This window comes from Glossina fuscipes, unplaced genomic scaffold (genome assembly GCF_014805625.2).
Source record: "Glossina fuscipes isolate IAEA_lab_2018 unplaced genomic scaffold, Yale_Gfus_2 1, whole genome shotgun sequence".
Lineage (NCBI taxonomy): Eukaryota > Metazoa > Arthropoda > Insecta > Diptera > Glossinidae > Glossina > Glossina fuscipes.
In genome coordinates this window covers 39,443,097-39,467,943 of record NW_023998415.1, presented here as the reverse complement: position 1 = coordinate 39,467,943, position 24,847 = coordinate 39,443,097, and the positions used below count along the sequence as shown (strand labels likewise).

General features: G+C 31.0%; 1 protein-coding gene across 16 annotated transcripts in view; it reads left to right on the top strand.

Moving 5' to 3' along the window:
• The window catches only part of LOC119632371 (sex determination protein fox-1), a 373,741-nt gene that overhangs the window by 296,625 nt on the left and 52,269 nt on the right, over positions 1-24,847 (top strand). For all 16 annotated transcript variants that reach the window (XM_038025241.1, XM_038025246.1, XM_038025249.1 and 13 more), the window contains one exon: positions 7,526-7,618. In XM_038025241.1, the coding sequence (XP_037881169.1) occupies positions 7,526-7,618 (93 nt within the window). The remainder of the gene's footprint in view (positions 1-7,525; positions 7,619-24,847) is intronic.

The following is a 24,847-nucleotide window of genomic DNA, read 5'->3' as shown; positions in this document are numbered from 1 at the left end:
GGTCTTTGTTTGTCTAAGATTGGCTCCGGCTCTTAGCTGCGTTACTTGTTGAAATCTTTCTTCGTTCTGTTAAACTTGTGCTTCTACTATTTTAATTTTATTTACTATTTTCAAGTAATAGAAGTTATATTGTCAATGCTATTGCTATTTGTTTTTGTTATGTTTTTCTTTTAGTTTATTTTTTTTTTTTTTTCTAATATTTTAACTGCTAAATTTATATACTATGCGAAAAACTATTAGTTGCCATACGGTTGTTTTACTACATGAAACGAAAATAATTCATTGAGCTGCGTTAACTCTGTCAGTTTGTGCTTTACTTCTTTCTTGTTCACTTTAGAAGACAATAGAATGAAACCGTAAATTTTGTTATTGTATATATAAAGCAGTTGGAATGTCACACAAAATTCTATCTATGTACAGTTTACACTTTGTGTCTCCGCATAAATTACTGGCAACTGTATCATCACAACTGTAAATAAAAGGAAAAAAAAAAAAAAAAAAAAAGTCATAGGAGTTACGGATCGTAAAAAAAGAGAGACAAAAAGAAATAACTATAACAACAAAACGATGGTCTAATACTTTGTAGAATTGTTTGACTGTTTTCAAGAAGAAGAAGAAAAAAAGTAGCAAAGCTTACTGAATAGCCTGGCAAATGTATTCGTGTGTGTATTGCGGTTTTCCTAGTGCAAAATGTCCCAAAAATATTCCCCATAAACATTTCGATCTTACATATGTATATACTAGCACGTCACCAGTTGAGGTTGTACTATATTGTTGTTCTTTCTTTTTTCTTTTCTTTTTTTTTTTTTTCTTTTTTATGAAAACTATTTTATATCACTTTGTACATATTAATTTAAAAGTTCGTCCAAAGTGGTCTTCCTTTCATGATCCTGTGCTATGAATAATTTTAGAGAAATTTATACTTTTTTTGTTTCCCATTTTTTGACTTTAACTATATGCTGATGTTGTAACCTAGATTGCTCTGTAGCATGATTAGTAATGAGAACATGCCGCCATTTGTATCATTCAGTATTCTTGTCCTTTCCTTTTTGATTCTTTTTTTTTCTTTTTTGGGGGTTACCAACGTAATGATTATTCAAAGTACACAGAGAACGCAACAACGCACATTACAAAGTACAGTACATTTATGCTTGAGTGCACAATTGTATGCTTGAACGTGCGTAATATTCAAAACTGTGCATTATTGCGAAGCATGTGATTAATGTCCATGAGAGTATACGACTGCCGTTACTGCTGGTGCATACCTGCGATGTGATTACTTGTGTTGTGCATGCATGAGTATATATGCGTTCTCTAGAGAGGTGAAAAGTTTCAAGCTAAATTATAAATTTTTTTTTTTTTTTTGTTTTTAAAATAAAAAAAATAAAGTTGTTCTTAATTTATATTAATGTGGCAAGAAAGTTCCCTTTTGTGGGAATAAGACGCGAAACTTTCAATTGCTCTTATCGAAGCTACATTGTTCATGGATTTCTCTTACAAATTGTAGGTAACATAACGGTATTTCAAGTTAGCCTTTATTAGATACTGTTTGTCGTAATTATAAACAGATCTATACAGCTTTAGTTAGATTGTAAAAGCTTTTCATTTAAAAATATCAGGGAAAGTTTTTAATTGTTTTTTTTTTTTTTTTTTGTATACTAAGTTAGTGCGGATGTATGTAACATCCAGAAGGGCTTAAGATAGACTCATCTGAATATGATTCGGATCGGTTCACTTTTTCGATCACTTCCTCTATTTTAGAAAAGTCGCTATATGAGCAAAAAAAACAATTTGCAAATTTCTCCACAAAAGTGGCTAAGTAGTAGTGTTTCGGCATTTAAAATTAGTGTGCAAACTTTGGATCGACTAGGACAATTTTTTGAACGCCCACTCACATAACCGCCCCTAGGGAAAGTGAAGCTTTATATGGTAAACACAATTTACAATAAATCAAAGCAAAATATTTGTTTCATAATAACAATGGAATTAACTTTACCGTATTCGGACCACATAGATTAATTATTTGGATACCACCGCATATAAGGATTTTCATAAGATGTAAACCCTTGTATGTCAAAAAAGTTTAATTGTTAACTCTTTTGTAATGAAAATTTATTTATTTATAATTATAGTTCAATATAAAAAATTAAGTGGACCTAATTTGAACTGGATTTACTTCTTCCACTCTATATAATAATATGTCCCATGAGTAGTAAGTTCTTTGCATTCTTTGCGTTTCAGCCAAAGAATTAATGGTAGTGAATTTGGATTACATAGAAAAGGCAAACGCATTTATGTGAAGAAAAAATCTAACCGTCCAGTATGCGGGATTTCATGAAAATTATGTCTTTGCACGAAAATAATATTTCCTTTTTAGTGTCGTGTAGGATATGTAATAGGCGGCGGCGTTGCCCGACTATAATGCTCTTGCATTTTACGTATGGAATAGTGTACATGTATAATTAACTGTTCATCAACATTATAGTTTGGCACACAAGATTGTCAAACCACAGGACCATAAACTATAGATAGAAAGTCGTCTGTTCGTCTGTTGAAATCGCAATTTTTGCCCTTCTCCCTAGGAAGCAAATTGAAATAAATTTTCAACTCTTTTTTATTTTACTATTTATTATTCATGTTGTATTCCAAATCAACTAAATTAGCTTTGACCAATTTCAATTTCTGAAATGAACTACATGAACGGCCTTAAAAAATAATCATTTTTGAATTCGACGGCCACTAACCATTGAAATTGAGTTGCTTGGCAATGTGCACAAGACTAAAATATGCCGAAAAAAGTTACGATTGAAAACGTATCGTTTGTTATGAGTTGCTATCGCCCAGCAAAAGCATTAATTCATTAAACTATTCTCCACAATCGTTGTTAGACTGAGGAACGTAAAGGAGTCTGCGGTTGACCAGTACATTTTCCCGATGACCTAACGCCTTTACCTTGAAATTGAAGGACATTTAATAATATTATCGATGCTTACCCTTAATTCTATATTGAGAAAATTTGGATAAAAAAGAAAAAAACGTTATAGTGGTCCGCGACATGTCAATAAATACCCTACACCGCTTTGCTGATATAATTATTCATATACTTGCCTTTCAAAATAAGATCTTATATGCAAAATGATCGAAAAAGTCTGGGCGCCTGAATCATTTTCAGGAGCTTTTGTCATTGAGCTAAAATCCGTCGTTGTATCAAGTTTCATCGAAATATCTCAAAAGTAGCGACATGCAAGTTAAACGCAAAAATACATGGACAGACATCAGACAAGTGGACAGACAGACAAACGTTCTGACTCGATTTGTATAATAAAAAGTGGATCTATCTCAATTCTTTCTGGCAATTATAAAAATATACGTCGCCATGAACTTAATATATCCTTGTGTCAGGTGCATTTAATGCAGTTCCTGCTTTGAGTACAAATGATTGTACAAATCGGGGACAGATTTGCTCGTAATTATGATAAACTGAGTGAAAACCTTCCCGCGTCGAGATTCCGGATAATGAGCTCGGGGTCTTCACTGCTACAGAAGAAGGCTGTAATCCTCCACTACAAATATATCGTAATTATATTGAGGAATACTTAAATCCTTTTATGCAAAAGCATGCTACGGTTATGACTGCGGCGCAGATACTTATTCATATTCGCAACACTATAAATAAAATAAGCAATCGCTTGGAAAGTAAAGCGACCTATCGAAAAGACGTAAACATTAAAAAAGTCCGATTGGAATATACCAAGTTTGTCTATCTACTACCATCTATTAAGTGAGAGCAACGGACGGTAATATCGTTTGTGCGGAAATTTAACTTCAACGGTGGGCCACCTACTAAATGACTTGCTCACTTTCGCCGCGAATTTGTTGACTCCCTTCTTAATCAGCTAAGCGATGATTTTTCATTTATATCTCATTTTTTGTATGACTTGTACGCCTATAAGTTTCCATGTAGATAATACGCCAATCATTTTGATGCCTATATATGAGGCAACATTTAAACGAACATATGTTTAAATGGTGGCATTTCAGCTTGCAGCCGACTGCAAACAGAAGCCCCAAAGCGCGGAGACTTTTCAATACGACCCATTATGAATTATACTTTTTCAAAATATATTTGTATTTTAAATATATATATATATGTACTGTGGATGAGCCGATGGCTCGTTCGTTGGTAGCGCTCTTCTTCTTGAATTTAAATGCAAAATTAATTCTTGTGCTATTTTATTAAAATACATAAGCAAATTATTGTACTACAAGGCCTGCAATTCATTGAAAATATTTTCCATCACTGGTGAGTTCGACGATATATCATCAATCGAAATACAGAGAGTGGGGTAGAACTTCTAAACAGTTTTTAATCGAGTTAGCAACAGGCGATCATGCCTTGGTACACTAAAAAATCATTTTATCTTGTCACTGATCGTAGAACTGGGCATGTCAAGCATAGTCAAGCTTATTCGCTTATTGCAAATGATACGATGCAAAGTGATTTCCTTTTCTGTTGTTGAAGTACATGTTCGCACGCGAACGGCTTTTCGAAAGTGTTATACAATAAAGTCGTAATGATTCTGCAAGTACAGGTGCATTCGGCAACGCCTCCAACTTTTCATCTATAAACTTTCTTTCCCAAGAAGATACAAAAATTAACTTTTTCATATCCAACAAAGAAATCATTACCTTTCAAGCGTCTAAACAAACCTGCACATGTTGCTTCTCACACACATCAAATCTCAACTAGAATTTTGTATGCTTCATACGAACGCCCTTCGTTTCGATAATATAGTGCAGTCCAATACAGATTCATTTAGATAAAACGAAATTTTCAATTTTACGAAAACAAGGCTCACACACTCTGTAAGAAAACCCATCGAACTGAATGAAAAATGTTTGACTGATTACGATAGTATTTTATTTAATTACCATTAACATATTTTAGAAATAAATCTGTAAAACATTGTTGACGAAAGATTCCAAATCACTTGTAGCAAGAGTTATACATGTAAATACGAACATATAAAAATATCATAGAAGCAAATATTAAATTCTGCTTCTGCTGCTCTTTACGGTGACAAAGTGGATTGCGAAAGATAAACGACCTGAAGCAATCGAAAAGTGCTTCAAACTGTTTAGAACTCATAGATATCTTGTGCTGCTTCATAAGGATGTGAAGACAGACCATCATTTATTCGTGTGCACACATCAAAACGATTGTGATAGTGATGTAATTTAAATAGCCTACATTAAGGCAAGTGAGCATTACACTCTGCCTGCACTTGTATTGGTGAGTAGTAGCTAGAACAGGAAAAAAATTTTTTACAATTTTTAAAAAGTTCGACTTGTCCAACAAATTCGTTGTAAGCCATGTCTCTTTGCTTTACGCATTTTATGAAATTTTTCTAATTTTTATCAATGATTGTATAAAGCATATTTATGCATGCATGTTGCAAATCAAGCATAGATATATGAATGAGAAGTGCAATAGAGAATATAAATACTCACAACGATCAGATATCGGAATGAGCTGAGGCGTCGATCAATCGCGCACTTTTTCTTTTAATTCCAAAATTTGTTGAATAACATCCTCGTGGAAAAATTAAAAATCAATCAAATCGAAATAAAGCTTACTTCCCTGTCCCCTGGGCATAATTACTGATAGATCGTTAACCATATGTCTTTGCCAACAAACGGTAATCTTGTTATCTTTTTGTGCCTCTTTGCTAAGCATAAATGGGATGACTTCGAAAAACACGGCATATCTACGATCTACTCTTCAACAGGTAGGTCGTAATGACCTACAGAGTAACAGAGCAAATCTATAAAAAGAAACTTTTTACAAATTGCAAGAATATATCGAAGAAAGTTTGGAAATGATTGGGACATTTTTATACAACTTAGCGAGACAATAAGAAACGGCGGAGACTATAGAGTATTAAAGTGGAGGATATGAATATGAAAACGTGGTGTCAACATGAATTTAAGGGTCAAACTGTGTTCTCGATATCTTTAATAAATTTGAATACTGCTCGAATGGTAAAGATAATCAATAATGACCAGCAGCTATAACAAAAAATATCTTATCTTGAAGATTTCTTGTGACATTGGCAGGAGGTATGCAGAAGGTGATGTGAAAATCGCGCGAAGTTCCCACTGTTGGTAAACGAAAAATTAGAGAGCGAAATCAGTCTCGATTGTTCAGACTTTAATAAGAAAACTCTGCATGCAGCCTGGCATGCGTAGGAATAGAATAAAGGAAAAAAATGTTTATATTAATGTAATATATTTATATTTTACCTTCAATTTGCTCCATTCCTTCAATATTACGTCGTATTTTTTATATGAATATGAATTTTATTCGTATCTAACGCTAAAAAAATAATCTTAAATTTACGTATAGTGTATGATGTAATTATATTATATGACATGTGTGTTGCGCTGTATGATTGACATTGAACGTTGAGTGAATGCATTCCTTGCTTTGCTCTGCAATCTCACACGTATCATACATCAATTTGTAATGAGTATTAAAAAGTTCGGCCTAATGCCGAATATGACTGCTTACAAAATATTGAATTTTTGAAGCCCTAAAAATGTACTACAATTTTCTTCATTAAAAATATATATATATATATATATATGTATAGCATAACCGAAAAACTTTTCCCATAAAATTTCGCTGATATATATTTCCTTAAATATGTATATTAGTTTTACACACACATATAGCGAACAAGAAGCAACACATTTATTACAAATAAGCTTTCTCAAAATCATTTATGTAGAAAATTGCATGCGAATACACATTATATCAAACGAAATGTAAAGTAGAAAAAAAGTAATGCGAAAGTATATTTAGAGCGAAGATTTACACTTGATTAACAAACACGAATACTAAAAGCAAAAAGGGGGGAGAAAAAATAACCAAAAAAAAAAAAAAAAAAAAAAAAAAAACAAGCCACCAATACTAACTTGCTCCCCTTTTCCGCTAACATTGAACATTTGTGTAGTGCAATGTGAAGAAAACACTTTTACTCCTATTGTATGCTACTCTACCTTAGTTTGTTTGTAATGTAAATTATTTTCTTAATTTTTTTTTAATTTTGGTTTGCCTCTAATCCTCTAGCAATTACGCTCATTCCGCTTCCCTTACTTATCGGTCTCCTTACATATTGTACATAAATGCACACACACACACACATACACATCACACACACACACACACATATATATATATATATATATATATATATATATATATATAACTATCATCACTACTACTAATATCAATCAATTATATATGTATGAGTATGTTCTTTGTGGTATACTTGTGACCAAATGTTTTACTGTATGTAATTTATTTATTTATTATTTATTTTTATTTTATTCTTTTTTTTTAAATTAATTATCATTAATAAATATATAATTTTGTGTTGTTCTTCTACTTTCTTTACTTGCATGTTTGGTTTTGTTCCGCGTATTGAATGTGTAATGTCACACACACATATGTACAACACAGGGATTTGGTTTTGTAACATTCGCTAACAGCAACGACGCCGAACGAGCACGCGAACGTCTCCATGGCACCGTGGTAGAGGGACGCAAAATTGAGGTGGGTGCATGTTCTTTTATTTTTCTTTTCTTTTTTTTTTTTTCTTATTTTCATTTTTACTTCTATTTCTACTTCTTTTTTTTTTTTTTTTTTTTTTAAAAAAAAAATATAAATTTTTACTATTTATTTAATAAACATTTTTTTATGCCGTTATAAAAATGAAAAAAAAAAAAAAAAACAAAAAACAAAAAACAAAAAAAAAAAAACATGGAACAAAATACCTAATTAATTTTTATATATATTTACAAAGAATTTTGGAGAAACTGTTTGGTTTACCTTTACTCGCTTACACTCGTTATGTTGACATGTTTGTTGTATGAAGCGGTATGATTACATTAATTAATATTGTCAATTATATGATATATTATTCCATACTTACTTACTATAAATTCTAATCATATAGATCTCGTTCATAAATATATCATATCTATATGGTAACAAGTTACTCAGTATGAATCTAACGTCTAAATATTTACTTACATACCCACCCATACATGCATAGTTTCGGTTGCTTGTAAAGCTGATTTTAATTAAACACTTTGCGTATCTTTGTAATATATACTTTTGTATGTATATATATAATTCTAATACTATATACATATTTACAGTATGTGGTTGGTTGGCTGGTTAGTCGGTTGGTTCGTTTTGATTGCATATATAAATCCCCTTACCATCTATTTTGATTTTTTTTTTTTTTTTTTTTTTTTTTTTTTTGTGTTTCTGCTTTGATCACTAATAAGTGATAAGTGAATAAAATTTGTTTATTACTTTGTTAATTCAATTAATTAAGCAAATTAAATAAGGCTAAGAATTATATGAGTACGTCATAAATATTGAAACTAAATAAATAAATAACTTTCGTTTATCTTAGACATTTTAAACATTTAAATATTAGAGGAAATGTTTGATAAAATTCCAATATTCATGCGTACATATGTAATACAAATACATACATACATACAAACATACACATACACACACACACACACACACACACACACACACACACACACACTAACAGACACATAAACAGCAATTACATATACATACACTATTTACATGTATTATTATTATTATTATTATTATTATTATTATTACATCTAACGTTACATTTTTAATTACACACTATTTGAACATTTGAACTTTTTACTTCGACTTGTTATTTATCTGTCAGTAACATTGATTGCATTAATATGCGACCAAAAGAATTTATTTAATTTAACTTATTTCTGTTATACTTTTTTATTGCATTTTGATCATTCCTTTGTACTATTTGATACGCTTGTACATGTTCATTAGTTAGTCGTACAACAGTTAGTTTTACGTTGCTCAAACGATATTTGTCCACTATATAGACAGCATTCTTTAATTGTAGATAGATGATAACTAAATGTAGGAAAAAAAATTCTAGTTAAAAATTAATGCGCAATTGATCGCAATTAGACAAAAGTGTTCTTAGCAAAATTTGATCAAACAATTATTTGCTATAAGGCGAAGGAAAGACAAGATATAAGCATTCAAGCAACGATCAAAAGATATTCTATTCAAACTATTTACTACTACAATCTTCCTTTAAAATACTATATCAAATTATTAGGCGAAAAATGATGTTTGAAGCTGATCTCTTATTAAACATACTTTCGCTGACTCGAGGATTATTGCAAACGAAACCGTTATTGAGGGCGGAGTTTGACTTGAATTGTATGTTTTCAGGAAAATTCGGCAAAAAGTCGAGTCCTATGTATATAAAAACATGAGAATATAAATAATGTAAAATTTTCAAAAGGAGCCGTAGTCGATGCGCTTCTGGCTTTGTTCGACGTTTGACGACTACAAATATTATAATGTGATTACATGTGATTTTGGCGAGAAGTAGATCATCATATAATAATTGAGACTTAATGGATGAATATAGCTTTTAAGTCTCGTTTCACACTAATATGACGTTTCGAGATGAAACAACATATCGTGTCGACCATCGGGTTTCAAAAAACAAACTAAAGTAGTTTTCAATTAAAAAATTTAAGTATGCCCTCTTTTTCTTTTCTTTTCAAAATTAAATTGACGACAAGACTCTTAACCCAATTAACTAAAAAAGTATGGGCGAATTCTTTAAAATAACTGAAGAGTATTTGTGTAATCGTCTTGTGGAAGTTGTTTTTGCAGCAAATTTAATAATAAATTCTTTCGGTTTCACTTAACAATTCCGAATGCTTTTGCCGCCAAGCAGATAAACTCTAAAAATGAAAAGATGAAGGATGCGCTTTGTCCTTCCAATTAAATTATGATTATCCATGTCCATCCGTCCATGTGTTTATTGGTGGAATTCTTAAAACTGAAATGTATGTTTTTTTTTTTTTTTTTTTTTTTTTTTTTTTTTTTACAATTAAACATGTTCATTAGTTTTGTAATTAATACGAATATGTGAAACGGTTCATCAAGAATAAACTTGTAGCAAATTGATTAATATAGATTGAACGACAAGTGTGGCCTAAGGCTAAAAACAAAATCGGCAGCTGCGTTTATCTCATATGTGTTCCTATGGCAGAGCTTAAAAACCAACACCTATATCAAATCAAAACTTGACAAGGCGGGCGCCCAAGTTGCTGTCTAATTACCAAAACAAGAGTAGAGTTTATAATGCTTAGTAGAAATTGGACCGATAGGAACAACAAAACAAAAGGATTTATTAAGCACTCTACTGATTGTTGATAAAATTTAAATGCATTAGGAGAAACCATAGATCGGAAAATTCAATTCTGACCGGCGACTCAGTCGTCGCTGGCTGTCGGAAGTCAAGTGTACAAATTATAGCTGCTATCGTGCTATGAAATGAAGATTGACTCGAGCATATTTGACGCGTTAAAGACACAATTGTCTGTTGCAATTTTAAACAACACAAGCTTTCATCAGTGTTCCCATTAAAAACTTTCAGATAAAAAAAAAAAACCATTTAATCCCTACATGCGCACTTTCATTCATAGCCATTCATTAAAAAGTCAAAAGCTTAAAATATTTTATGTCGAGATTTTTTCAACGCAAAACCATCTCCACCTAATAGAAATATCAACAACAAAATCTAACCTTAGCATTATAAATTTCATTTTGCTGAGAGTGAAAGTAAATTAACAAGCTGTGTAGAATAAAAAACAAAAAAAATTCTTTTGAACATGACAGGTGTGTGTTTTCGTTCAGATAGATATGGACTTAAATCATCATATCTTATTCAACTTTTAGCTTATCTGTTTTTTTTTTTTTTTTTTTTTTTTTGTAAATACGTGTATTTCGATTCTAATTGTAAGAAACAATATAACTGTGGGTATTTAGCTTACCCAGAAAGACTTGAGATAGACGCACTTTTTATTAAGGCCATCGTTTCAGAAAGTGATTCTAAGCTTGGCTGTCTGTCTCTGCTTCCGACATCTGTCCATTCATTCCTGTATTCAATCTGTGATACACGAGCACTTATTGGTCCAAACGCGAACGCTATTGAAAATGGTTCGGATTGGACCAATTTTTCGATTACTTCCCATATAATGCCTCACTTTGAAAAGTCGTTATATGAATTGTTATTATTACCAATATTTTTGCCAATTTTGCAAAATATATATATATATATATATATATAATCATTTTAAATGATAATGAAACAGACCCAGAGCCAATTATGAAAACTTTTGTTCGCATGGATAGCGAGTTTGATAACACAATAATCAACTCGTAGACGAGCAAAAAGTCAATCGCACAATAAGGATTTCACATTGTCACGCGAAAAAAGAAATACAAACGTTTTCATCGCATTGTCAAAACATGCGCTGACTTGGATTTCCAATACATTCAAGGCACTGTTTTTTAAGCCTTTATGATAAGAATCATAGCTTGCTTGGTTTTTATCATTTTTATAAATAAAATGCAGGTCTTTTCGTTTTTCAAGTGAACCCCAAGTAACCAATAAAGCCAATTGTCTTTAATGTATTTCAGATGTCCTTCTAAAATGTCTAGTTTCCATACAGCAAATATAAAATTTTCCTACACTAATGAAGGGATAAAGAAAAAGAAATAGTGATAGCTCTGCAAATGCAAGAAAACAGATGTATGTGTATGAGTATATAGATAATATATACATATATATATATATATATATATATATATATATATATATAGATGTGTGTGGATGTGTACATACGCTTATGTAACGATCACATTTTTATTAGCATATTTACGAAATTAAATTGTGTCTTAAGAGACACACGTCACACGTCATGTGTGACAAATATGTGTATACACTAGCATAAGTTAGAAAAAGAGAAAAAGAAATGTAAAGTTTCTTTTCATAGCAAACACATATGCGCACAAAAGTTCACATTTGGTTAGTTAAGTATCTACACAGTGACAGAAATATATTTCAAAATTTCTCAACTATACCCACGCGGCCCTGACCTTATTCACACCAACACAGGCAACAAAACGCAAAAAATCGACGTTTTTTTTTTTTTTTTTTTTTTTTTTGTACACTTACATGCAAAAAATATATGTACATATGTTTTGCATGTAAGTTGGCATGGCATGCACTTAAATATTTACATACGTGCATATACATATATATACTTATAATAATATACACATGTATATACAAATGCATGTAAACTACAAAAGAACTCGCACTTAATAAGAGGCAAATATGTATATATTTAAGCGCATATGCCGTAGACTTCTGGGTATATGCACGTGTAAAGGAGATGTTGGAAAAGCTGTGAAATCATTTTAAGTTAAGTGCTGCTACACATAGAAAAACAAGGCGAAAAACTTTTCTTGTTAGATATAAAGAAACTTGGTAAAAAAAAAAAAAAATAAAATAAAATAAAATAAAAAGAAGCAAACCGCTTACATCACATGTGTAATTTATTTTTCACTTTTTTAGAAGATATTCCATTCTCTCTCTCTCTCTCTCTCTCTCTCTCTCTCTCTCTCTCTCTCTTTCTCCCCGCTTTTACTCTTTTCATACTTCTCACAGCAATACTACTAAGCCTTGAGCATATAAAATCAATTTTTCAAATACCTTTATGTATGAAAATTTGTGCATGAAAATAAATGCAAAGAAAAAGTTTTTGAAATACCATTCACTTCAATAACAACAACAGCAACTTTAGTAACAACTTCTGTAAAATACAACAAAAAAAAATTGTTTTCTCACAAAAAGAAAAAAAAGAAAGAAAAAACTGAAAAATCATCATGAGATTTTTTTCATTGTTTCATAGTTGTTCAATCGCAAGATTAAAGTTTTTTTATAATATGCAAAAAAAAAAAGAAAATCCAAATATGTTTCAAACCGAGATACACCTTCAGGAATTGGCATATTAAGTTAGTGCAGAAAAAAAAGCAAAAAAAAAAAAAAAACATCTCAAATAGAATGCAATTGAGTCTTTGTTGCTTGCGTTCAGTTCAGTTAATTACCTTCAGTTTCGATTGAATCTTTTAATGTCTGTCCACCAATCTCAATGAATGCACGTCGTTAGTAGATGACGTTCGTTGCATAAAAAAATATGTTTTTATTTGGCAAAATAAAAATATTGAGAAATTGTTGTAATTAAATGAATCTCTTAAGAAGCTTTCAATACTATTTCCCCAATAGTATTGAAGATGAAAAGAATACGCGAAACGTAACATGCGCGCTAAGCGTTAACGTTCTTTCGCATAACACTAGCAATATACGGCGACACTGCTGAAGTGCAAGTACATTCTCACATAAGCTCTTGTTATAATAAATTATTTTGCAAGTCCTGCACTTAATACAAAATCTACTATTTAACCTCAAACACTAGTAGAGCACACTTAATGTCATACGTAACAAAGATATTAAAAGGCAAACTACACTAATATTGAAATGTTTCCTCTCCCTATAAGCACTGCACTACGTGATCTATTTACGTGACTGTCAAAGTTAACCTAACAGAATTCAGTGATTCAAAAATCAAATGTATAATGAAAATAAAATTTCTTAAGATCACAAATTGTACGCATATCCAGCTCGAGCTCGTTACTGGTGTATGCATAATAAAATTCATCAAATTTCTAACATGTGTCGTTTATTACTTTTTGATGAAACTTGATATTTTCACTCACTCCCTCTCTCTCTCTCTGTCTTTCTCTCTCTCTCTCTCTCTCTCTCTCTCTCTTTCTATGCGACGCATAATACAATTCATCAGACTTTTAATATGTATCCTATTACGTTTTGACACGAACCGCTGAAAAGCTTGATACAACATTTCCATATTTTTATTAATTCAAATGGATTTCAAATTTTTAATTATGGAAAGCCAAGGCCGTAATTCTTTAATGGATGTCAGACAATTAAGCAAAAAAAAAAAAAAAAAATTTTGTTTAAAGAATATCTCTATAGGCTTAGAAAGCAATAGTTGCCCATGTACATATCATGTCCGCTTTAAAGAATTTAAATGTAGAGCATATTGAAATTGAAATGTACGTAAAACATTTAATTTTAAAGTTAACTTTTAAAATTTTACTCGAATAAAATAGAAATCTATGGTATAACCTAACTAACATGTGTTATATATATTATAAGCATTCGGATTTTCAATGAAAATAGCAAAAATTAATTAATATGAAAATATACCGCATAATTTCAAACGGTAACTATAGGAAATACAAAATTTATTCAATTCCCTTCCTTTTTCCTTACACTTGTCGCAGCAGCAAACGCAACCACGCAAATCATGAATATTTGCTCTCTCAGTCAATCTCTTTCTCTCTCTCTCTCTCTCTCTCTCTCTCTCTCTTAGACACAATGCCCCGAATATTAAAAAAGTCATATATATTGCAAAGAATAAAAATAGGAAAAAAATTTTCAAAAAATATAAGAAAATAAAAAGTCAGGAAAGAGGAAGTCATTGAAAAAAAAAAAAGAAAAAATAAAAAGCATTCAACAGAAACTGATTTAAAAAGAAATTCATGTACATTGTTGGCATTTTATAAGATTTTCTTTGAAATACATCCGGAAAAAAAGTAGGAAAATATTTGCATGTATAGCGTTTCTGCTTCTACTTAATTTTGTTTTTTTTTTTTTTTTTTTTTTTTTGATTTATTCAAACATTTCTTCTTAGTATAATTTTATAAAAGAATGAACTTTATTGGGTTGTATACGAGTGTGACAAAAATTTCTTTAATTCTCTTTCTCTTATTGTGACATTTAATTTTAACTAAACATATCTATGATCTACAGTAGTATATGAAGGAGATAGAAATGAAAGGTTGTAGACATTGACCGTATGAATTAATATGATACAATATTAAAATTTTTGACATCTACGTGAAGCAGATATTGTCAATTTAATCCCAATAATGCTAAGCGATGTTTGATTTTTAGCAATTAAAAATTAATTTTTGTTTTTTTTTTCTCTTTCTCTCTCTCTCTCTCTCTCTCTTTTTATTGCAATTAAAATAAACATTTCGATTTATTCCTCTCAAATGTCACAATAACTCTTTTTTCCTTTTTTCCTCTACTCCTTACTTAGGACAAAGATTATGTTATGAATTGATTGAGAAAATGCTTTATGTCAATATATGACTACTGTTTAATGTTTACTATTAATTACACTAAATCTCTGAATGTCATAATATAAACGAGAAAAGTTTTTTTTTTTTTTTTTTCCTTTTTATTTATTTATTTATTTATTTTTTTTTTTTTTAATATGAACGCAATTAACGATCAAAAAGATAATAATAAATCATTATTGATCCTTAATGAAAAAGCTGAAAATTAGGCCATAAATTACAATATATATTAATAAATTAACTTTATAATGGAATAATTTTTTCTAAAGAAAAACTAATTAACTATTTAACTTATATCGTAATAGATAATAATTAATATTGCCTACTTTTAGAGTTCATATAAAAGAGTGCTATTATCGTAATTATCCAGTAATAGAATTAAATGAAAATTACCTTATGGTACATTTTTCATAAACGCATAAATTGACTGACTATCTTTTTAGGGCACACGAATGCATAATGATTCTCGTTTATTTTTGCGTCTTTACGCAGAGAACGTCTTATGACCTCTTGTTTATTTAAAATATATGTTTTATAAAAACTTCTGATGAGCAATTGATGATTGATAATGGGTAAAGTAAGTGACATATGCGACGAATTCGTCACGATATAAACTAAAGTTTAGATCTCTACTTCGTTTACGTTATCTAAATTTTTTTTTTTTTTTTTTTTTTTATTAATAATAGTATAAATACTACGAGACGGTTTCATCGAAAAGTTGTGTCGAAATTGTCGGATGTAAAATGTGATATCGTAAGCTTGGTCATCCGGTAACAACGTAACCTTTAATTATTCGTTATTCTGTATCAATATCGCATAACTTTTTTTCTCGCGCGAAAATATCAAATTTTAAGTCGAATAATCATAAAGTAAACTTTCCTTGCTTAATATGAGAAAGAGAGTGTTTCTGAGCCGTTATGAATGAAGACTAGTGAATGTGTTCAGATATCCAAGGCCCAAATAATCATGGGGCAAAGTAGGAGAACAATTTACATCGAGGATAAATCTGAATATTCATGGCGGCCCCGTTTAGGGTGTCGGCAGTGCGCCGAAACCATCGCTAAAGAGTGCTACCAACAATAATTGATGATCCAATTGCGATAAAAAATGGACATGATGATCCCATATACATTATATCATCAATTTTCAATATGCAGAAATTCGGCCTCGTATAGCGAAACTCGTGCAGAAAAGATTTGTAGCTCTAACATGGGATGTCCTACGCTCAACGCTGTTATCATCAGGTATTATTCGTTCTGATTATCATCTTCTCCGCTCGACGGCACATGGTCTGTCTGAGCTGCGCTTTACAACACACGAAGATACCACAAATTTGATGGATTCGTGGGTAACCTCAAAAGATGAAAAAATCTTCTGACATGGCATCCGGATGCTGCCAGGAAGATGGGAAAAAGTAATAGCTAGTGAATGATATTACTTTGAATAAAATTTAATGTAGTGTTTTTTCGCAATGAATTCCTAATGCATGACAGAAAAAGGTGGCAACCTATCTGTACTCGCACTTCACAATACGATAACAACAAAAATTACAAAACTTGATTCAATAGAATTATTGATCTTACTAAAGTTCTTGCTTCTTTCCCAGCGAGCAAGTAGAAATGAGAAAAGCTGTTATGATTCGCCAATACGAAACGAATACAGCACAATTTTTAGATGCTAAAATTTGCAGATGTGTAAAGAAACGCAGCGAGGGCACACCAGTGCCCATTGTCATAATTACCGAAAATTTCGATACTTGGAAATAATATATATGTATATATATATATATTTTTTGAATTTTTTTTTTTTATTAATATTAAGGAGAGTATTTAAAAGAAATTTTGTTGTTTGCTTTCCTTTAAAAACTTTTTCTTCTCTGCTGGATGATCTCTAAGTGCTACCTACCTATTTTTTCATACTAAACTTTTTTAAAAATTTTGTATAATTTTATTTGTGTTAAAGTAATAATTTCATTATAATGTTTAAGCGCATTTCACTCCCATTACTTTCCATTTTCCATATTATAAGGCTCAGATGAACTCAGATTATAATTATCTATAAACAAAAACAACAAACATTAAGAAACCCACTTTTATATATTTTAGTAAAGACAAAAAGCCTTAGTCTTCCATTCTGTGGCTCATCAACTTAACAACCAACAATACCTATTCGCCAGCTGAAAATGAAGATTGAAACAAAAAAAATGTAGATAATAAGATTTTTATTAAGGCCTTAAATTTCACTTTGTGAGTCGAGTAATTAACTTTTTCCCTATGTTAGCTGTTTGTTGTTGCGCATTGTAATGGCGGGCGATGCCCATTAGCAGCGAAAAGATGAGGGGTAAGAGACCAATAGATGAGGCATAGAATATAATTATAAGGGGAAAGTTAATGGTGATGGTAGTTGGTTTTATAGCTAAAAGCATATTGTTTGTTGCAAGTTAAATTATTTTCACAACAAAGCCGAGTTTGTCATCATTTGGTCTTAATTTTCCACAATATCTATCCAAAATGTAAAAAAAAAACGAGAAAATAATATTTTCAACATAGCTAAAACAACAACAACAACAACAACAACAGTAAGATTATCTTCTTTTTTTCTTCTTTTCTCATTTTTGTCATCTCTTCTTCACTCTTCTATGTATTGAATAAAGCTTTATTAACAAATGCGTTTGTGCATAAAAGAAAAACAAATGAAAAAAAAAAAAAAAAGAAAGGAAAATTTAAGCTTCTTAGATGGAAGAAAATGATTTCTTTACCAAATCTATTTAAAACGTTATCCAAATACTTAAGTAATATCAAGCATTATCGGATGAAAAGCATTTTAAATCTTCGAAAATATTTAGGGGGAAAAGAAAGAAAAAATTAACGAAGGGAAAGGAGTAAAAAACCATAGTCGCCCGCGGCCCACTATGAAATCTACCTACAGACAGGAGAGTGGTAGAGAAAGTGGTTCGATATGAAGCATTTCAGCCTTGATCTAAACACCTTAGTGTATCACATTTCATCGGACATAGAAGCATAAAATCACTTCCCGAATCAATTGGTATAGCAAAAAGTGAATCTATTTCAAGTCCTTCTGAATGCACCACAAGTGATGTTACGAGTAAAAACCGACATGAATGAATCGTTCATTCATACGATTAGCTCAATAATGCTTAGTGAACAGTGCGTAACTCTAGGATTTAACGATTTCAGAAATCAGATCAGGATCCAGATAAGAGCTATCTGTGATATTTAATAGGCGAAGAGTATAGTCAATCATCAAATATTATACAAGTCCAAGTTCAGCACTGTAGGTTTATCTATGCTTTGTTGATAAATAGCGGCAAACGTCCGAGTTGATTTAATTGATTTTCAAATTTTAGCTCATATTCCAAGTATAAATTGGAAATCATCGTGATTTAAACAGACAAATAAATGGACATCCCTGACCCCATATATAAATGTTAGCTCGTCTAGCGAGCATATGTTGCCACGACTATTTCCTTGACATGAAATATTGGTTACGCCCAATTACGAAAGGACGGAATGATTCCTCCATCACAGATCTTAAGTATAAAACTTACAAAATTTAGTCTTTCTTTAAGTGGATTCCTTATGGTTGTTCTTATAATGAAATAATATCCCAGATCTCGCGGTTATTTCAGTGTTACGGACGAGGTGCATCATGTCGGCTTCTGTCAAGTTAACAACAAAAAAATAATTTAAAATTCCCCCATTTAGGTGACGCTTGTTTCTGTTTTAAGGGGGAATCTCAGTCTACTATTTATTGCATACATACCGTTTAAGTCGAAATATCGAAGCTAGTAACGCCGATGAGGTAGGTTGTAAATATTTTCATCCTCACAGTTGTTAGATGTGCAAAATTTATTATGAAACAATGGATGGATGATGAGCTCTGGAATTCGTTTCAATCAAATGTTTTAAAAGTTTCAAAACCAACATTTTTTTATGAAATTCTAATGAAACAATTTTTTAGTTATCTTATATTAAAATAAAAAGACCTTAAGCTATTTCTATGTATTATTTCTCCTGCAAACGCTATCAATTTTTTCTTTGAAAATTTAACATTTATTCAATATATATATATATATATATATGAATGTATCCCGTTTCTTCTTAATACTCTCTTTTATGGAATTGATGTTCAATCCTATCCCTCATTCCATTTCAATTTCAATTACTTGAGCACAAATGCAAGGAAAGCATTTCATCCGAGTAGTGTATACTTGAAATAATCACAATTTAAAATCCAATTTTCAGTAACGCTCACAAAAACACTAAAGATTATAATCACTTGTGTCTTGCCTGTGCCTGCCTGCCTGCCTGCCTGCCTGCCTGCTTCTGTGTCCGTCTGTCTTTCTGCCTGCTTGCATTAAATATAAATGCGTGCAATGCTATCGCTTGAGAAGCAATTCAAAATTAGATTAACACTTCCAAGTATTAAATAGCATTTCATAGCAATGGCCGAAAATTATGTATTGAGCACAAAAGCACTATGCAATGCTTTAATTAAAATAAGATTGTCCGTCGGTTCGTTCGTTCAGTCGTTCGCTCGTTCGTTCGTTCGTTTGTTCGTTCGTTCGTTCGTTCGTTCGTTCGTTCGTTACTTATTGTATAAAAGCTAATTAAAGAATTGACATTTTAATAAGCATCTATGAAAGATATAAAATGATAGGTTAGTCAAAGATAGCGGCTGCTGCATAAAGCTGAGATGCTTTAATGTCATTCATCGAATTATGTAATTTCCTTAAGTTCAATTCTTTAATAATAAACTTTTTGCTGCCAACTTAAATGCATTTTAACGCACGTTGGACCGAATGTCTGCTTAAATCCTATTAAAGATAATTTAACTTTACCTCAAGTTATGTAATTAGCATTAAATGTAATTGAAAAGCTTAAAGTTTCATATCTGAAATTCAACATACATATAAACGGACTATAGACCATAGTTAGTCTCATACATACACACACACATACACATACATACACAAACAAAATAGAAATTATAAAATTTAATTCTGAACTTATTTTACGTTTTTATTATATTTTATGATTAATAAAAAATAATCTTATCACAGACTGTCAGCTCGGCTCAGCTGTATTAGTATGACCGCAGGCAACTATTAGCACACAGATATGTGATTGTATTTAAAATTTATAAGGGATAAAAGGGATGTCGGCATCACGATGATGCTCATGATGTTCATCATGATTATCATCATCAGCAGAGCTAACACATTTCATTCATCATTCAACTTTATGGCCTTGTGTCAAACATTCTTCCCTCTGTACACATACTTACAAATATTGACGCAAGTCCTTTAGCAGAGTCAGTAAGTGGATAAGTGGAAAAATAACTAATATTTACTCACACAGATATGTCATAGCATGTAGACTCTTAACAAAATTATTAAATTCTCACATATACGCACGCATTATTAAATTGCGAATGTCCTTGTTTTGAAAAGAAGTTCTCTATCATCAGTATATTAGATGTGTGCAGTTGTGATTATAGTTAACTCAATATACGAGAACAGTTACTCTCAGTGCTCTACTTTAATATGAATATTTAGGAAGCTTAAAGCACATATCTACATAGTAATATATGTGTTTGAGTATATTGCGTTACAAGGATATATGTTCCGAGTGCACTATTCTCTCTGCTTATATGACCACCTGATTGATTATTTTTTCCGTAGTTAAAGATAAATTTTAAAGCAATGTTTTTTTTTTTTGTTTGCAAAAATAAAATTTAATATTAAATAAAATTTAGTCATTTAGTTTTCCAAAAATATTATATCATTTATTTTAACGCAAAGTTCAAATGATTATATAAATAAAAATCAAAATTTCACTACAAAATTTGTCGAATAATTAAGCAACTGGTGCCTATGAGCGTAACAAGGATAAAATCAAATCATCCTTATATTCTTTCAAAGCCCAAATGCAAACACCTTGACAGTTTCGCGTTGAATAAATTCAAGTGCAGGTCATCGTTATGCCATTCAAGTAATTAAAATATGACAAGTTAGTGTTGAAGTTTCGTTGAAAGCCCTAGTAATAGAGAGTGTTTATTTAAATTTAAAATTATGCGATTTGTTGGTGCAAGGTAACATGGAACATGGTAGAAAGAGGAAGCATTACAAATTATTTCATAAAGTTTAAATTACTAATGAATGCACTTGTGGGTGTCTTGTCTTACATGTAATGTGTGTTAGTCGCGGCTTTCTCATAATTGTCATCCTTCTCACATACACCGCATTCGAGCATATTCGTTTTAACTAAATGCTTTCCATTCAATAAAGAATGCTTTTAATCGCAACACTACACATCTATCGATAATCCCTCTGTTGAAACTATAATTTTGCCTTTGGAACTTCGCTTAGAAGAACGAAAGCAAAAAACCAAATATAAATGGCGGTGACACTGCTCTCATCAATTCGAATTAATTCAGTTCATTCTTTGGCAATCGTTGCAAATTGCCTATAAAATCGTAATATTTACGCAGATGGATAACGAATCAAAAAAACTGTTTAGGAGATATCTTTAAAGAAAAGTTCTGCGGTGAATAATGTTAAAGCGCTTACGATAATGCAAGTATCGCTGATTCGTAACATATATTAGTGCTTATGAACGTGATTTAAATGATCGAAATGAAGATGTGAATTTTCATCGCCTGACTATCATATGAGTTTTTTTTTTTTTTTTTTCATCTAAAATGTATGTAACACACATCGTAGTAAGCGAATTGTCTTTAAATTAAAATCATTACAATTTGAAGGCCACAGATAATGATGACCAATAATTTAATGGAGGATACAATTGCACAGGCAATTTACAGGCAACAACAGGTTAAATTTTCATTCGGACAGCAACAGTCATGGAATGTCATTTCACATAAGTGAACGTTTTTTTTTTTGCAGAACGATGATAAAAGCACACTATACGAGATTTTCCATTGCGTTTGTAATAATCGGAAAAATGTTATAGAGACTTTATACATGCGTACATGTATGTATGTATAGATACATAATTTCAACGCAAAATCTTTAGTCTTTCTAGACTTGTCGATCTATCTATTGCTGGAACGTCAACGGCAACGGCAACGGTCGCAAGAAGCAAACAAGACAAGCTTGAACCACGCTTACATTAAACTTAAACCTATACAAGCTTACAACTGGTAAATGGTAAACATTGGTTTGAGACAGAGTGCAAATTTTCAGCACAAAACGGTTTAGCATTTTAGTGCTTACGAATAGGCTCGCATAGGCGGTAAAGCAATCAATGCGAAAATGGTATCATTCGGCCGAATTGACGGAATCGACAGAATGGTTTCGCAATTCTAAACAAATAATTTAGGATAGGAGGGTATAGAAAAATTATAATTTTATATTTGTCCATATAGATTCCACATATACGCATATATATTTATTTATTTATTTTCATTTCGAATGACTTTCGTTGACTTGCGCTCGCACCACGACATACTGAATTTTTCAATTTCAAGCAGTCACTTAAATTTTATTTAATAATTCGATATCGTTTGAAGTATTTTTCGAATATTTATTTAATTTGAGAGAGAGGGAGAACGCTTTTTGAATAAATTTAATTAAAACTGAAAAAATTCCCGCAAATACCACATTTTGAATAGTTTGCACTTTTCATATGTATAAATTATAATATCGCAAGCAAAAAAAGAGATCGCATAAAAAAGAAAAAAAAAACAAAAATACATATATAAATATAAAAATTTATATTTGTACCGACACACAAACATTTGCGCATTTAGACGACTACGTGTGCACAGTTGTTCCGTTATTCAAACACAACTAATGTTAACGCCTATGCCTATACTTTATGTATTACAACTGGAGAGTAATTAAAATGAATACTTTGTTGGAATTGATTTTGCCCATATATCTATCTATCTATCTATCTATCTATCTATCTATCTATCTATCTATTCATAAGGATTGGAGATTATATCGCAAATAATTTGTATGAATATAAGATTTTAACATACAATTATTTCCCCAAAATCATTCAATGGGCAATTTCATCTAATATGGAAGTCACCTTAATTGAGCTGTTTGACGTCACATCACCATACATATGCATAGGTCTGTATGCGCTATTTATATAAGTTTATCTATTTATATTGTATATAGATATTGTATAAGTAAATATATATATGCAGTAGAATAAATATCCAAGATAAGTGTAAACGCATTATAAAACCCCAAAAAAAATAAATAAATAAATAAAAAATAAAAATGCGATTATCAAAACTAATTTAGGACATTTCGTCGATATTCGAAAATAGCTGGAACATGATATGCAGTTATTGTTTTATAAACATATCTTCAAAATGTGACTACATATCTATCTATCTTAAATTTTTTAAATATTACCGAAACATTATTCCTTTCGGTCCATCCTCTTAATCGTTTGAAATAGAAATGAACTAAATTCTTCTGGCATAAGATTATACATGTACGTAAAAATTTTTAACTAATATTATGATGTTATCTTCGAGACCTGCTCATTAAATATGTAAGCATACTTGCAATCCGATTAGTCCGATTACAATTTTCTAAGACTGCGGCCTAAGAGAATACATTGGGGACTAATTGATAATTTACATACTACTCTCTTCTAGTTTCTGTAAGGCTTTTTGCCTTCTGAACTCCGTTAGGCTTTTAAGCCTGCAGACCGTTAAAGAGCGTTGTTATATTTCCATAAAAGGTATTATCAAATGTATGACTTCTTTGGGCTTTACGTTAAACCGAAAAGCAAACTCTATCTGTCTGTTTTTCTCCTTACTTTAGTACCTAAGCGAAATGATGAGATAATTTAAAGTAAAACGCATATCGCCATAAAAATTTTATTCTTGATTGCATTTTACCGGATTATATAAAAATTGGCAAGATGGGGCGCAAAGGTACAGTCATAATAAATTACAAAATACGAAAGGAGTAAAAGAAAACAAGAATTCCAAAATAAACACGGACAATGAATAACGAAGAGGAAGTCGTAAAAAATATTTATTATAGTGTGCCTGGGAAAATGGTTACAATGATCGACTAATACCACTTTTTCAAATATCGGTTTTAATATTCGATGTTCACGTCAATATGATGTTGTATCGTTCGTTCCTTTCATTTCACTTATTTGTTTTACTCTGAAGGCAATCACCGTTTATTTTAGATGCTTTAGCCTTAAACTAAACACTATGCTTTAGATTTGCTTGATAAGTATTTTCAATCGAATTGTGATAGGTATCCAAGAATCGTTGTAAGTCGTATGAATCCCATAACTCGAGTATAATTGAATTGAATACGAGATGCATAAACGTCGCGTTGTGAAATAGCAACAACAGCAGCAGCAACAACAACAACAACAACAACAACAACAAGTACAACAACAGCATGTCAAAGTGTGTGTAAGCGAAATTGAAATTTCGCCAAAACAAAAAAAATGTCATAACATCGGCCGCTCATTATAATATAAGCATAGATACATGTCTGTTCATATTCCTAAAATAGGAACTAGATTAAAAGATTTTAATTGTAATGAAAATTTTTAATTATATTCTCCTTTCAACACCGCCTTTTTACATATCAATCATGTTCATATAATGACTTCAACAACA